This window comes from Balaenoptera borealis (assembly GCF_965194805.1).
Source record: "Balaenoptera borealis genome assembly, chromosome: 1".
Classification (NCBI taxonomy): Eukaryota; Metazoa; Chordata; class Mammalia; order Artiodactyla; family Balaenopteridae; genus Balaenoptera; species Balaenoptera borealis.
This window is the reverse complement of record NC_138860.1, coordinates 146,640,547-146,655,016: the sequence shown is the minus strand read 5'-3', so window position 1 is coordinate 146,655,016 and position 14,470 is coordinate 146,640,547. Positions and strand designations below refer to the sequence as shown.

At 44.0% G+C, this 14,470-nt stretch overlaps 1 protein-coding gene across 1 annotated transcript in view; it reads right to left on the bottom strand.

Moving 5' to 3' along the window:
* Positions 1-4,610: 4,610 nt before the first annotated feature.
* The window catches only part of PLPP3 (phospholipid phosphatase 3), an 85,141-nt gene continuing 75,281 nt past the window's right edge, over positions 4,611-14,470 (bottom strand). The window contains exon 6 of the mRNA XM_082358953.1: positions 4,611-6,556. Within this exon, the coding sequence (XP_082215079.1) occupies positions 6,431-6,556 (126 nt within the window). The 3' untranslated portion in view covers positions 4,611-6,430. The remainder of the gene's footprint in view (positions 6,557-14,470) is intronic.

The following is a 14,470-nucleotide window of genomic DNA, read 5'->3' as shown; positions in this document are numbered from 1 at the left end:
TATGACAGTCAAATAATTTCCTTGGTTTCCTACCAGGCCCAATTCAATGCTAGGAATCAAGTGGTACAAATATTTATTTTGGTTCAAGTGTGTTTTTCTGATCAAGGTATAATCATTGCCCTGGAATTTTCTGTTCTTACTGAACTCCTTGAAATGTATTATTCTTGCTTGTTTGTTTTGGGTTTTTTCTTTTTTTTCCAGTTTTATTGAGATATAATTGACATACAGCACTGTATAAGTTTCAGGTGCACAGTATAATGTTTGACTTCCATATATTGTGAAATGATTACCACAATAAGTTTAGTTAGTATTCATCATCTCTTATAATACAAAAAAAATATATTAAGAAAAATATTTGCTCCTTGTGATGAGAACTCAGGATTTATTCTCTTAACCACTTTCCTATATGCCATACAGCAGTGCTAACTACATCATCATGTTGTACATTACACCCCTAGTTCTTATCTTGTAACTAGAAGTCTGTACCTTTTGACCACCTTCATCCAGTTCCACCTCTCCACAACCCCTGCCTCTGGTAACCACAAATCTGATGACTTTTTCTATGAGTTTGGTTTTTCTTTTTCTTTTTGTTATTTTTACATTTCACATATAAGTGAGATCATACAGTATTTGTCTTTTTCTGTCTGACTTATTTCATTTAGCATGATGCCCTTCAGTTCCATCCATGTTGTTGCAAATGTCAGAATTTCTTCTTTTTTATAGAGGAATAATATTCCATTGTCTCTATATTCCACAACTTCTTTATCCATTCATCTGCTGATGGACACTTAGGTTATTTCCATGTCTTGGCTATTGTAAATAATGCTACTATAAACATAGGGTGCAGATATCTCAACACAGTATTTTCATTCCCTTCAGATATATACCCAGAGGTGGAACAGCTGGATCATATAATAGTTCTACTTTTATTTTTTTGAGGAACCTCCATACTGTTTTTCCACAGTGGCTGTCCCAGTTTACCATCCCGCCAACCGCGCACAAGGGTTCCCTTTACTTCACAGCTGCACCAGCAATTGTTATATCTTGTCTTTTTGATATTAGTCATTCTAACAGGCATGAGGTGATATCTCATTGTGGTCTTGATTTGCATTTCCCTAATGATTAGTGATGTAGAGCATCTTTTCATGTACCTGTTGGCCATTCATATACTTCTTTGGAAAAATGTCTGTTCAGGTCCATTGTCCATTTTTACATTGGGTTATTTGATTTTTGCTATTGAGTTGTATGAGTTCTTTACATTTGGGGATATTAACTCCTTATCAGATATAAGGTTTGCAGATATTTTTTTCCCATTCAGTAGGTTGTCTTTTCATTTTGTTAATTGTTTCTTTTGCTGTGAGTTTGCCTGTTTTGAACTTCATAAAAATGAACACACAGTATGTATTCTGTTGTGCCTGGTTCCATTCACTCAATATTCTTTCTGTGAAATTCACTCATATTGTTGTGCATTGCAGGGGTTTGTTCATTTTCATTGCTAAATGGTATTCCTCGTGTGAATATTTAATTTCACTTTTTAATGATCTTTTTAATATTTAATTTTCACTTTTTAACTCAATTGTTGATGGAGATTTGAGTTGTTTCCAGTTTTGGTGAGAATACATACATCTCTCTGTTGGGTGTATATTTAGGAGTGGAATTTCTGGGGGATGGGGTATGCATATTATTGGCTTTAGTAGGTACTGCCGAAGTTTCCAAAATGGCTGTACCAATTTATATCCTCACTTGCAGTGAATGAAAGTTCAGTTGTTTCACCTCTTCACCAACATCTGTACTATCAGTTTTTTTGTTAAGTTAGACAAGGATGTCACAGTATGTATTAATATCTCACTGTGATTTTAATTTGCATTTCCCCATGACTAATAAAGCTGAGCACACTTCTATGTTTATCTACCATTTGTATATCCTCTCTTAGAAAGTTTTAAAAATAGGTTGTCTCTCTTTTTCTTATTCATTATTATTTACAAACTGTTTTGGTATCAAAAGAAAACTACCAAAGCCTCCCTGAGCCTACATTCATCTCTGACATCTGGGGCCATTCATGCCTCGTCTTTTCTCCTAAGGAGGTGAGGAGAATCCAAATGTGATGTGTGCACTCAAGTTTTCAGAAAACTGCAAAGGGCTGTTGAAGGCAAAATTATCGTCATTGGAAGGGTTGGTTCATGCAGAAGCTGGAATGTTTTTTCAGGGTTGGATGTCCTAGAAGGGATGCTTACCAGAGATAGGGAGAGGGTCCACATGGAGGACATCAAAGTCTAACTTATTCTACTTATGCTCCTGCAACACTTCCCGTGTGTTCCTCCTCCCCTATCACGCTACCGTAATTACTTACTTGTCTCTTCTCCTAGACCTACAACTGGCAGAGCTCTTTTCATTCATGTCATTGGTGTGGATAAGTGGTGTAAACAGGCTTTGGCCCTTGGTAGAGCTCAGGAAAACCACCATCAGATAGGACAGGTCCTCCAAATGACATCTCTCATAGCTTCCTGTATTCTTTCTTCATAACACCCTTCTTACTTCTTAATTACCTAGTTGTGTGATTATTTGATTTTTTGCGTTCTTCTCTAGCCCATAATTCCCCTGAAGCCGAGATCCCGCTCCTTTTATCCACTGTCCTACCTCATGTGTTTACCAGTGCCTGGTACAGAGTACTTAATTAGTATTAATCAACAAATAACTGAAATAATTTGGATCTGAATCCCAGAGCTGCACCATACTATGGCACAGCCCCGTCTTTCCTTAAGTGCCCATGAAATGGCATTCTCTCTCTTTGAGACTATTTTAATTCCCGAAGTGTTATCGGAAAGGTATAATGGGAAGACAGGGAGACAAGCAGTATGGAATGACTTGATTTGGTCTCCCCAGCTCCTCCACTAACTTGCTGTGTATCCCCCTCCTCCTGCCAGGAAGTTATTTTGTCTATCTGGAACTTTGTTCCCCTAGATTTGAAGGAAAAACTTTGGACTCTGGCCTTAAGAATCTCCCTCGCTGCATCGTGAGGTCCAAAGTTACAACTCCACTTACAGGAAAAAAATGCTGAGTTAGGACAGGGACCTGAGTGAGGCTTGTGTAGCAGCGAAGAGCAGGCTGACCTTGGTGGCAGAAAGGAAGCCACAAGCCACATGGGTTTATTCCCAGGCCCTGAAATCAAGTGGTGTTTGCCTGGCTGCATTTTAAAATTGTTTGAGACCAATGATGTTCCCTCTTTCCTTCCATTTTCTCTTTGGACTAGGAATGTCTGTAACTGTTATTCTATGCCTGTCCCATCATAGAATTTTGGGAGCAGATAACTTATTTCTTAAGTTTCACAGATTCATAGATGGAGAGCAATTGTGCCTCAGGATGGATTAAACCCAGAACCTCATCCTTACCTTATTTAGATGATGTAGTTTGATAATGAGATTTGAGATTCTGAATTGATGCTATAATGTGTTGAGACTTTGGGGAATGTTGGGATAGGGTGAATGTACTTTGCCTGTGGGATGGATGTGAATCTTTGGCGGCCAGAGGTAGGCAGAATAATGGTCCACTCAAAGATGTCCATGTCCTAATCCCTGGAGCCTGTGAATATGTTATGTGACATGGCAAAAGGGGAATTAAGGAATTAAGGTAGCAGATGGAATTAAGGTTGCTAATCAGCTGACTGTAACATAGGTAGATTATCCTGGACTATCTGAGTGGATCCAATACCATCATCAGGGCCCTAAATGTAGAAGCGGTGGCAGAAGAGGAGAACCAGAGAGACGACAGAATGAGAAGGACTCGACCCGACGTTGCTGGCTTTGAAGAGAGAGGAAACAAACCAAAGAAAGCACATGGTCACTAGAAGCTGGAAAAGGCCAGGAAACAGAGCCCCTAAAGACTCCAGAACGAGAAGATAGTACATTTGTGCTGTTTTAAGCCACAAGTTGGTGGTAATTTGTTACAGCAGCAAAATAGGAAATGAATCCAAGCTCTGGCCTGCAGTTCACTCCTCTACGATCTTAAACATCATCTTTGCATTCCTTAGTAGTCCTTATTTCTCAAAATAAGAACTGCTGGAAGGATCAAAAGCGACAAATAGGCCACAGCGCCTGGCACGCAGGTGCTTAAACAATGGGAACATCCAGCTTCCCCTCTTCTTCCAGGCTGGGGAGACACAGGGAAGGAAAGCAGGAGGCAAATGCCATTCTTAGCGGTGCAGCCTCCTTCCTTTGATGTCGCCGGCTGGGTAAAGGACTCCCTTTGTGACCTCCCGAAGCACACCTTATCTAGAGTCTGCTCCTTATCTGCTTTTGGGGGACCCACAACTCCCCCTGTCCCGAGGAAACCCCCCTTTCGAATACAAAAGCTCTTTAGAAGAGCCTGAGAGGAGAGCAGGACCAGAGCTCTCTCTGTTCCCTCTGCAAACAGGCTCTCAGAGATGAAAGAGCTTGGGGCACCCCTATCGACAGTACCATGGCCACCCTATTTTCCATTGAGAGAATCCCACGGTGACGCCCTGAGGGGAGGCGAGGCCCCTCGAGGAGCACAGCCTTCAAGTCCCCCTCCTCCCACCCACCCACCCACCCAAGACCAACCCCCTCAATCATTCCAAGCTTCCAACTCCCTCCTTAGTTGTTATGAGCTTTTATTTAAAAAGCACCTTTAATACAAGTATAGTTTCGCAGATACAAGTTTTCACTTTGTATTCTACAAAAGTCTTTGAATATTATTCTCTTTACAAAATGGAACCTTACAAAAATACTGACAATTTAATGTTTTTATACAGTTTTCTCTAGTTGCAGTTATTTCTTTCATTGTAAAAACAATGTCTAGCACAGAACTACAATATTTTAGTTGATATTAAAAAAAAAAATGAACTCCATGCTTTTGTAAGCAGCTAATGTAAATAACACAGGTCGAGACACAGTTTATAGTCATAGTGGATATAGCTAAAATTGTTTCAGAAATAATATTTTACATAGTTAACTTTTAATGTTTTATACATTATTTATATAATATTTATATATAAAAATCATAGCTTGCTATAAGTTGAAATGAAAGGACGGCTTCTGTTGTAAGGATGTGTATGTGGTTGACCCATGTGGTTACATTTAGCCCTTTGAAAGGTTTGCATCCGAGATCTGAAAGCATTTCTTCCTTCCTCCTTTCCTCAAAGGTTCAGTAGAAGCGGTCCCTGTCTGCTGCCTCGAGTGGGACCTTGCTTGGAAGGACACTTACGGAGAGAGGATGAGGAAACTCTACGGAGATTTAACCCACGTGTTCTGCCCAGCAGAACCTACCAAGAACTGCCCTAGAGATCAACCCCAAGACAATAGTGCTTTACACAGCTTAGCAAGAGCGGACCCCCCAGAGACCCTCCTTTATCTGGAAGGGCAGCCTCTGGGATGTGAGACCGTCTGCTACTCTGGCTCATTCAGACTTTGAGTAGCCAAAGGGTTGCTTCACTTTTCATTCTGCCCCCTTCACTCCTCCATCTCTTGCATGGAAGGCTGCTTTCCATCAGCTGATGGCAGACCACATCTTTGCTCGTCTCCGGGCGCTTCCAGGCAATCCCGGTGGGCACCCAGCAAGGGTTTCCAGGAAGAAAGCAGTAACCGAAGCTAACCAGCTAAGTAGTGATACTTGAGCGTGGCAGTGCCCTGGTGATTGATGTACACAACATCAGCATCCTGTAATTGACATTTCAGCATCACAGGCTGGTGCATCAAGAGAAGACACAGGAGGGCCTGCGCCCTCGAGCTCTTCTGAAATTGTGCTATTTGTGAAATTCACTCATCCACAAAGAGTCACCTAATCACTAAAGTGAGGGGCTGTGGTTGCTGGCCTACGGGCTGAGGAAGTGAGTGATAAGGCTTCACAACTGGGAATTTGGATTCAGGATCTGATCGCTTGACTGAGCAAACTTGTTCTTTTCTTATATTTAAAAACAAAAACAAACAAACAAATAAGATTCCTGAACCAAAGTCACAGTGGAGAATCGAGTGGTGTGGACAGAGAGAGACACAACAGGGGAGCCCCCAATGGCTATTTTCTTGATTCAGTGCTATTTCTGGCATCGTGTGCTACAAGGTGAATTTGAGCTTTTCCAACAGGCCTGGGATTCCTCAGGTCACAAAGGTGACCGGCAGGCTCTACTCAAATCATCTTAGTGTTTGTTCCAGAACAAGCCTGTGTTCACTAGAACATGAACACTTAAACCAACTGCACATCCAGGATTCCCGCACTTGCTGTTAGTTTGCTGTTGTTTCCATATAGGTGAACACTACCTATTTTGGAAGGCCACAAGGTAAGACTTTTTTTTTCCTTTTTAAAAATCAGTCGGGCAAAAAGTTTTTCCCTACATTCTACTGTCTGATGAGATAGGAGAGCAGCAAACACTTGCTGTCAGCAGTCATTTTCCAAATACAGCTCAGGAGGTGGGTGGCACCTACACCATGTTGTGGTGATTGTTCCTGTCGATAATGTCCACAGGTGAAAGGATGTCCTTCCTGATAGCAGAAGGAGGCAGGGAGAGTGTCGTCTTGGTCTTGAAGAGGTCAGACACGAAGAAAACCTAGAAGCACAAAATCAGAGATCCCAATCAGTCACTGACATCCGAGCCTTGGGGAGAGGCAAAGGCAAAGGGAAGGCCATAGGAGCATGGATTTTAGAGAAAGGGGCCCCCAAACTGTAGATCTTTAAATAGGGAAGGACCAAGGAGACCACAGAGTCCAATTCTTCTTGTACAGAGAGGGAAACTGAGGCCCAGAGAAAGGCAGTGACACGCCCGAGGTTGCACGGCCATGGTAGGGGCAGACCTCACTTCCCTGGGCTCTCAGTTCAGTGCTCCCTATCTGCAAGCCCCACTTCCTTGTTTCTCAAGGTAAATGAGTAGCAGTGAAGGATAAGTTCTCAAACAAAGGAAGCAAGTCATAATTAGTCACCGTCATTAGTCCGTGATACTTTCTCTTTCCTCACAAAGGAATCTAGGGTGTAACCAAAAGAGATCAGCCAGTATGAATTCCTATCAGCAGGAGCTGGAGCAAGGAAGCAGTCGTGATCACTTTTTCCTGAAAACCCAGTGATGTCAACAATTTGATGGGGGTCAAGAAGCCAGGGTCTCTTGGCTGAAGGAGTCAGCAACTAACCCGGTGGAAAGGTCAACAAAAACTCTCCTATCGCTTATTCCCAACCTCCTTCCTCCTCCTGAGCATGTGCCCTCACGGAGTCGTTCTTAGAATCGCTGAGAAACGTTTACTTGAACGCTTACCCACAAGGGTATAAGGATGGCTTGGGCAGAGTTCCGGTCTCAGTTAGCTTATGATGAAAGATTCAAGAACTTGCTAAGTTACCAGAGTAAGAAAAATTTATGCTTTGTATTAAGTGGCAAAATAAATACACAGATATCCATTTGAGCCATTAAGCAACAGGAGTTTGTACTAAGTAGCCATAAGAGGCAGCTGTCAGTCATGTAATTTAATAGGAAACACATGGCTGAGTTTAGCCACTAGTGTTTTAGCGGCTAAAACACATCAAAGTTCCTATGGCTAACGGCTTTCTGGATGGAAGAGTCTTTGTCCTGCAGATGGTCATGTGCTCGCTAATAATGACGGCCCTGTGACTTCACTCAGGGCACATTATAGGCAAGAAAATGAAGTTCTTAATAAGACTGCACCAATACCAAGGCTCTGCAGCCAGGACCTGGCCACAGAAGTGACTTGGATCCTCTGCTGAACCAATTTCCACAGTGTTCTCTCTGTAGTGATACAGCCATCAGCAAAGTGCAATCAAAATCACAGCAAGACACAGGTGATGCTGGTCACCCCAGGAGAATGGGGTGACTTGAAGGCAAATGGGAAGCAGAGGCTTATTTATTGGCCACCATAAAATCCTTTGTATTGTATGTTTTGAATTTTTGTACCCATTATATATATATTACTTAAACATTTCATTACTAGTTTTTGGTAAAAAAAAATATATATATATATATACACAAAGAAGGCGATTTCTATCCTACAGCAAGAAAGTGAAATATTAGCCAAGAAATGGAACATTTTAAGACATTTGCAGCCTGAGTGCTATTGAATGTACCATTTTGCAAAGGAAAAAATTAAGCCTTTTGCCTCTTTCTTTTCTAAGGAGGTGTGAACAGTGAGAACCGTGGCACAGAAAGGTTTGTCTCGTAGCCAGGGCCAGCTTGAGAACCGTGGCACAGGAAGGTTTGTCTCGTAGCCAGGGCCAGCTTGAGAACCAGGAGAGAAAAGGTTTGTACCCAACCCTGCCAGGAGGCCGTAGGCTCCCCTGCACGGGAACCCTTTACAAACAGGCGGGGAAGGGGGGGTTTCAGGTGCCCCCAGTATAAGGAAATCTGAACAAACATGATTAAAGTTATAGGAGATCATTAAACTTTCCAACTCTTCTCTGACAGGTGGAGAGCCCATGTCCTCATCTCTACCTGGAAATTACCTTCCCCTTCCTCCTTCACTTTGTCCCAGAGGAAGAGATTTCGGTCAATCTCTCCATCGCTGGCTCTGAACTCCACTTTCTCCAGCCTAGCAGCGAGCCCCACCAAATAAGGGCTCTTACGGATCTCATATCTTAGAGATCTTTCTCCCAGCCTGGGTGCCATCTGCTGAGGGCAAAGACAGCAGGGGACACTCTCACACAAACATCCCTCCCTTCAAGATCCCGACACCACCTCCATCTACTGGCTGACTTCCCAATTTAATTTCCTGAGCTCATATCCACAACATGTTAAGAGTTTCCGTTTCCGAACTGCAAGATAGGAATTAAATGAAGGTTAAAGGCAAGAATGTACTCGATAAGAACTGAACCTGTATCTGGCACATAGTTCAATAAAAGGCGTTCCTTGTGTGGGTACCAAGGTCGTGTCTGGGCCTAGAGTAAGCCACGTCCTCTCGTGTCTCCAAAACTTTGCCCATCAGTCTTTCTTCCTAATGAGAGGCTTCCTGAGGATGGAGCCCATCCCTAATCATCCCACATCACCCATAGCCCTTTGCTTTGAGCCTTGCACACACCAGGAGCTTATAAAATGTTTTCTGTTGAATTCCTCCACTTCTTTCCACTGGAAGCAAGCACTCTGGCCTTGGATCTTATCAGCACGGAGAACGCCTACGGATGTCAGGGGGACCACACCCTCCCACGCCACATGCACACACCCCAGCGGCAAGATAAAAAGTGGGAGTCGGGTCCAGCAGGATCCCCCCTTAAGCTGTATTTTGCCTTCAGCGTGGCCTGAGGTTACACAAACACTTTTTGGGGGATCATGAAACACGATCCTGTCAAGACTCAAACAGGGCTCCGTCTTCATGCTTGAACAGCAGAATACAAAAAGGACTAGGAAAGGCCAGTTCTATTTCCTGCAGAAGATGATTTCCACCTGGAAAGAAAACCCAGAGGCCCAGGCTGGGAAGGGTCTACACGAATTAGGTGGCTACCCCAGGTCTGAGGGACAAACCCACTCCCAGCCCACAGCCCCACTGCGGTGTGAAAGAGCCCATCAGACGACAGTCTTGGCAAACACGTAATCTATGTGCGAAGCACCACGGAGAGTTTTAAGTTCTCCTACCCTGAGCATATGCTTTCAATTCCATTTCTCTTCTCCTCTGCCTTCACAAATTGCTTTTTTGAAAAGTGCAATCAGTAAACACTTATTGAACATCTGGTCTGTGCCAAAGCCCTGAGATGATAAATATACAGAAGAGAGAGTTCTTTGCCCTCCAAGAGCTCACAGGGCAACGAGGGAGAGATCCGGGTAAATAGAGCGGTACAATAGCGTCCTGAGGATTATGACAGAGGGAAGCCGGGGTGTTAAAGCAACACAGAGAATGTGGCATCTAACCCAGGCTGAAGGGGAGGGGAGAGGGCCTTAGAAGGCTTCCCCCAAAGGAGGTATATTTGAGCTTAGCTTTGAAGGATAAGTAGGAGTAAGCCAGGTGGTGAATGCCAGGAATGTTATTCTAGGCAAAGGGAGTAGCGCGTGCAAAGGCACAGGAGTGAGGGAGCCCAGCTCGTTCAGGAGCCGCAGGAAGCTCAGTATAGGGAGGGCTGAGCAGTCAGTGAGGCTGGCGGGGGAGCCAGATATTGAGAAGGGGTATGGCACAGCCCGAGGAGCCACTGTCAAGGCTGAAACAGGGAAGCGGCACGTTGGGAAGACTTGCATTAAGATCATGATTATCTAAGAAGGAGAAGGTGTCAGAAAGGGAGCAGAGGGCCTGAAGGCAGGGGTCCCGGTCAGGACACTGTTGCAGAATCTAGGAGAGGATGAGTCCTGTAAGATCACCATGCAGTGAAGTCAAAGAAGAGATGGGTTTTTGAAACGTTGAGGACACAACTGCCGTTGATGGAGGCGGCACGTATGTGTGCAGGGGGACATAATGCTTTTATTTCTAGTTTTGTTTTCAACTCGAGAAATCTCTCACTTGTTCTCAACGAAACTCTTAAAGTTTGGGTAACTATGCTAGGGAAAAAATTACAGCTCTGCTTTCCTCTGCCTTCTAATATTCTGATATTCTGATATTTGCTTGGGAAAGTGGTTCTGACCTTCTCCTGAGTCAGAAAGGCAAGCTTTTCTGTGATCTGAGGGTGTAGTAATCTGATTCAGACAAGCACTCAAGACAATGAAGCCCTTCCACCAAGAGCAAGCCTACACACAAACAAGGCAACTCCTGCCTGGAGGAATCCTGTTGGCGGTGATGAGATGAGAAATGCACAGGAGTCTCCTTCTAAATGGAGACTCTTGTTACGGTGCCATTGGGTCACCATCTCCCACTCCCCATCCTACACATGTAGCACTGATGACAGGCTTTGCTCTTGGTAGTAGGACAGACTTGTCTTTAAATCCAAGTTTTGCCATTTTCAGCAAAATACCTAAATGAGGGATATAATACCTACCTCAGAGGTTTACTCAAGGGATTATATGATGTCACAAAATGAGCAAGTGGGGCTTGTTAATAAACAGAGCCATGATCACTGGCTTGTATGTTCAGTGCCTACCCACATCAAGTCACGTCTCTTCCCCTGCCCCTTGGGTGGAAAGAAAAGAAACAAGAGAAGGAACTAGAAACAAGGAAAATTAGAGAGGGGAAAATCGAAATGATTGAGAATATGGACAAAGAGGTGAAAGCCTGTATAGATTCAAGCCAGACATGAAGACCATATGAGATGGGAGTTTTCCACAGGACGGATAGGATATGCTCTCAAAGTCCAATAATTTCTGGGGCTATTTTGGGGAATGAGTCAGCACAATCAAAAAGGAAGATGCTTCCAATGTCTCGTTGCCGGCATTCACCAGCTCTGGAGATGCCAGTGCCCAGAGCACACAGCCCAGCCTGGCCGAGGTGCTGCCTGCCTGGAGCTCACCAAGAACCACTGGCCAGAAACAAAAAGTCTCGTCTGCAGCCAGGTTTCCACTCCCATTGCTGCAAATTGCTGAGTCAGCAAGCCCTGAGTGTCATTTTGTTAAGGGCAGATTATGACAACAAAATTGTCCTTTAAATATTTCTGGAGTCCGAGTGTTTCAAATCCTGAGAGTGTGTAAGAGAAGTCCTTGAAAGACAGGCACCACATCCTTATATATCGAAATTTTTATAAGCCCTCGTTGAGCTTAGATGCCAACACAGAGCAAATAAACATAAGAGTGGAAGAGTTAGTAAGAAATCAGAATCAGAAGAAAACAGGGTTGTCTATTCCAGTGTTTCTCAAAGTGTAATCCTCAGATCGTCTAGTTCCGAATCAGCAGGGTGCTTCTTGAAAAAGCGGGTTCCTGGGCCCACCCAGACCTACTAGAAGTGTGGCCTAGAATCTGCATTGAACAAACACTAGTGGTGTTTGTTATGCAGACTCAAGTGAGGAGAGCCATTAGTGGACAGTCCATGGAGATGAACAGACAAGCTCAAGCCGTAGACCTGCCACTCACTGGCTGTGTGTCTTAGACATCTTGTAATCTCTCTGAGAGCAGCTTCCTTATCTATACACTGGGCTCCATGAACCCTTCCTTAAGCTGCTCGAATCTGCTCTCTTTGGCACCCACACTGAACTTTTAATGAAATTCCGTCTTAGCATGAGGCCTATAGGCTCGAGTGCAGACATAATGCTATAAATGCTATGTCATGCTTCCCCTTTAGACAATGAGATACTCAAGTGAATGAACTGTGCTCAGAGCCCAGCAAGCGTAGCCTCAATAAATCTAGTCCACCCCCCCTTGTGAGGATAGAAACCATGGGCTGCCCTTGTTGCATACACCCTGATGCCCTGGTCTTGGGATATCCTTTGGGCATCCTGCTCTACCGTAATAAACAATCTCATTGATTAAGGAATAATTTTCTTTGCCTTGGGTCTCAGCTCACTCTCATGCCCTAAGTATAATAAGTGTCGTCTAAAGAAAAGTCATCTTTGGCAGCCCTGTCTTTTGACTAACTGGGAGTTACTTGATTGCAATAATTATTTTTTTGACCTCAGTAGAGGCCTTTCAGTGACTTTCTGGCACGGGAACTTGTCAGTGTCCGTACTGAGTAATTTCCTGGTATACCTGAAAGGGAACTTGATGAGGTAGAAAGAGTGTCATACAAGGAGTCAGGCAGCAGGATCTAGTTCCCAAATTGCTACTGCTGCATGACCCAGGCCAAGTCGCACTCTAGTCTAGACTTGCATTTATGCAAAATGAAGAGGTTTATGATTTCAGAGGATGGGTCTGCCCTCCATTTGTGTGCTATCATTATTTAAAAATCTACCTTCTCACAGTTTCTGTAAGGCTTAAATGGAAGAATTCACATGAAAACGCTTCATACCTATAAAGAGCTCTTCAAATCCTCCCTCAGTTACCATCGTTCATGACCATCACTGCTACTGAGGGTCACGAAGGGAGCTGGTCCCGTAAAAAGAAGGAGGGTTTGGAGCAGCAGAGGAAAGTCGTGGGCAATTCTGGGGGAGAATAGGTGTCTGAGCCCTGTAAGGAGTATCACAGGAAGGCACTTCTTGGCTAATACAAAGGAGGGTTTCTGGTAAGGAGGACCCAGAGGGCTGATGGCGGTCACTAAGATGCTAGATCCAGTATCAGCTAGAGTTCAGGAACATGGTACCCAAGAATGACAGGGGCTGGAGGAAGGCAGGGGCCTACTTCTAGAAATCCTACCTTTTGAAGCTGAAAGGGTAAAGAGAGCTACTATTATTGACTTCCCCCAAATATTCCACAAGTTCCATTATTCTGACCTTTTTAGGGTCACAAGATATACCATATTCCCATCCATCTCCATGTCTTTGTGTTATTCCTTCTGCATGAAATGCCCTTCCTTATCTTTTGTATCTCAGAAAATATCCATTCATTGCTCGAGATTCTCCTCCTCCAGGAATTCTTCTAGCCTTCCAGCACCCTCACGAAGAATGAGCTCTCCCCTCTCTCAAGCCCCCACTGTCCCCAGGACAGGATCCCATCCTAACGGCTGTGCCCTTCTACTGCACTTGTGTGTTTACGTGCCTGTCCCCAGTAGACCAGTGTTTCTCAAACTGCATGTCACAAGTCATTAGTAAGTTTAAAATCAATTTACTGGGCGGTTACTACCAGCATTCTTAAGGGTTAAGTTTAAAATGTTAGAATGTATCACATACAGTAAGCGTTAAGTCTTATTTTGTGAAATATTTTAGTTATGTGTGGGTACCTCTATTGGGTTATAATGTATTTCTTATTATGGATCATGGCTGGGAAACTACTGCACTCTAAGCTCTTTAAGGACCAATTCTTTTCAACTGTGAATATTTAAAACAAGGCACCATACTTAACATGCAATACACATCCGATCAATGTGTTGCATGTGTCAAGTATGACGCACCTTTAATTCATTGAATCCTCAATCCAAAGATCAGGTGATGTTAAGACGTATCATCCCCACATCATGGGGTGGGAAAAGGCAGCTGAGAGGAAGTGACTTGCCCAATATGCCTAAGTGGCAGGAATACAACTCCCCCTTCTGAGTTTCTGCCTCATCATCTACCCCATTCATCTCAGCAGGGGAATGAGAAAGGAGATTTTAGAAGAACTGTGCAAATTGTCATTATCTACTGGGGGGCAAAGTTTACCCCTGCCTCTGCTTCCTTCTCTCTCCCACACCCAGGGGTTCCTGGCACCCCTGCCCACCTGAGAGTAGAGGCCCAGGATGACAAGGTCAGCCCCAGGGCTTCTGGGCAAAGAGCTAGGCTTTTGCAGGGCCAGAAGTGATTCGGGAGGTCATTTCATCCATTCCCCTGTGCCCAGGCAGTAGTGGAATGAATCCAGTGGAAACAGATGGGAATCTCCTGTTACAGAAGGAGATATCACAAATTCAGGGCATAGACTACATGTGTTTGGAGTTTACTAGTTTAATCCTTTGAGATAGGATCAAGAGAGCCGAGATCTGGTTCCTACTCCGCCACCATGTGTCCTTGGGTGTGTCCCATCCTTTCTCTGTGCCCCATTTTCCCCTTGGGGGGCTGT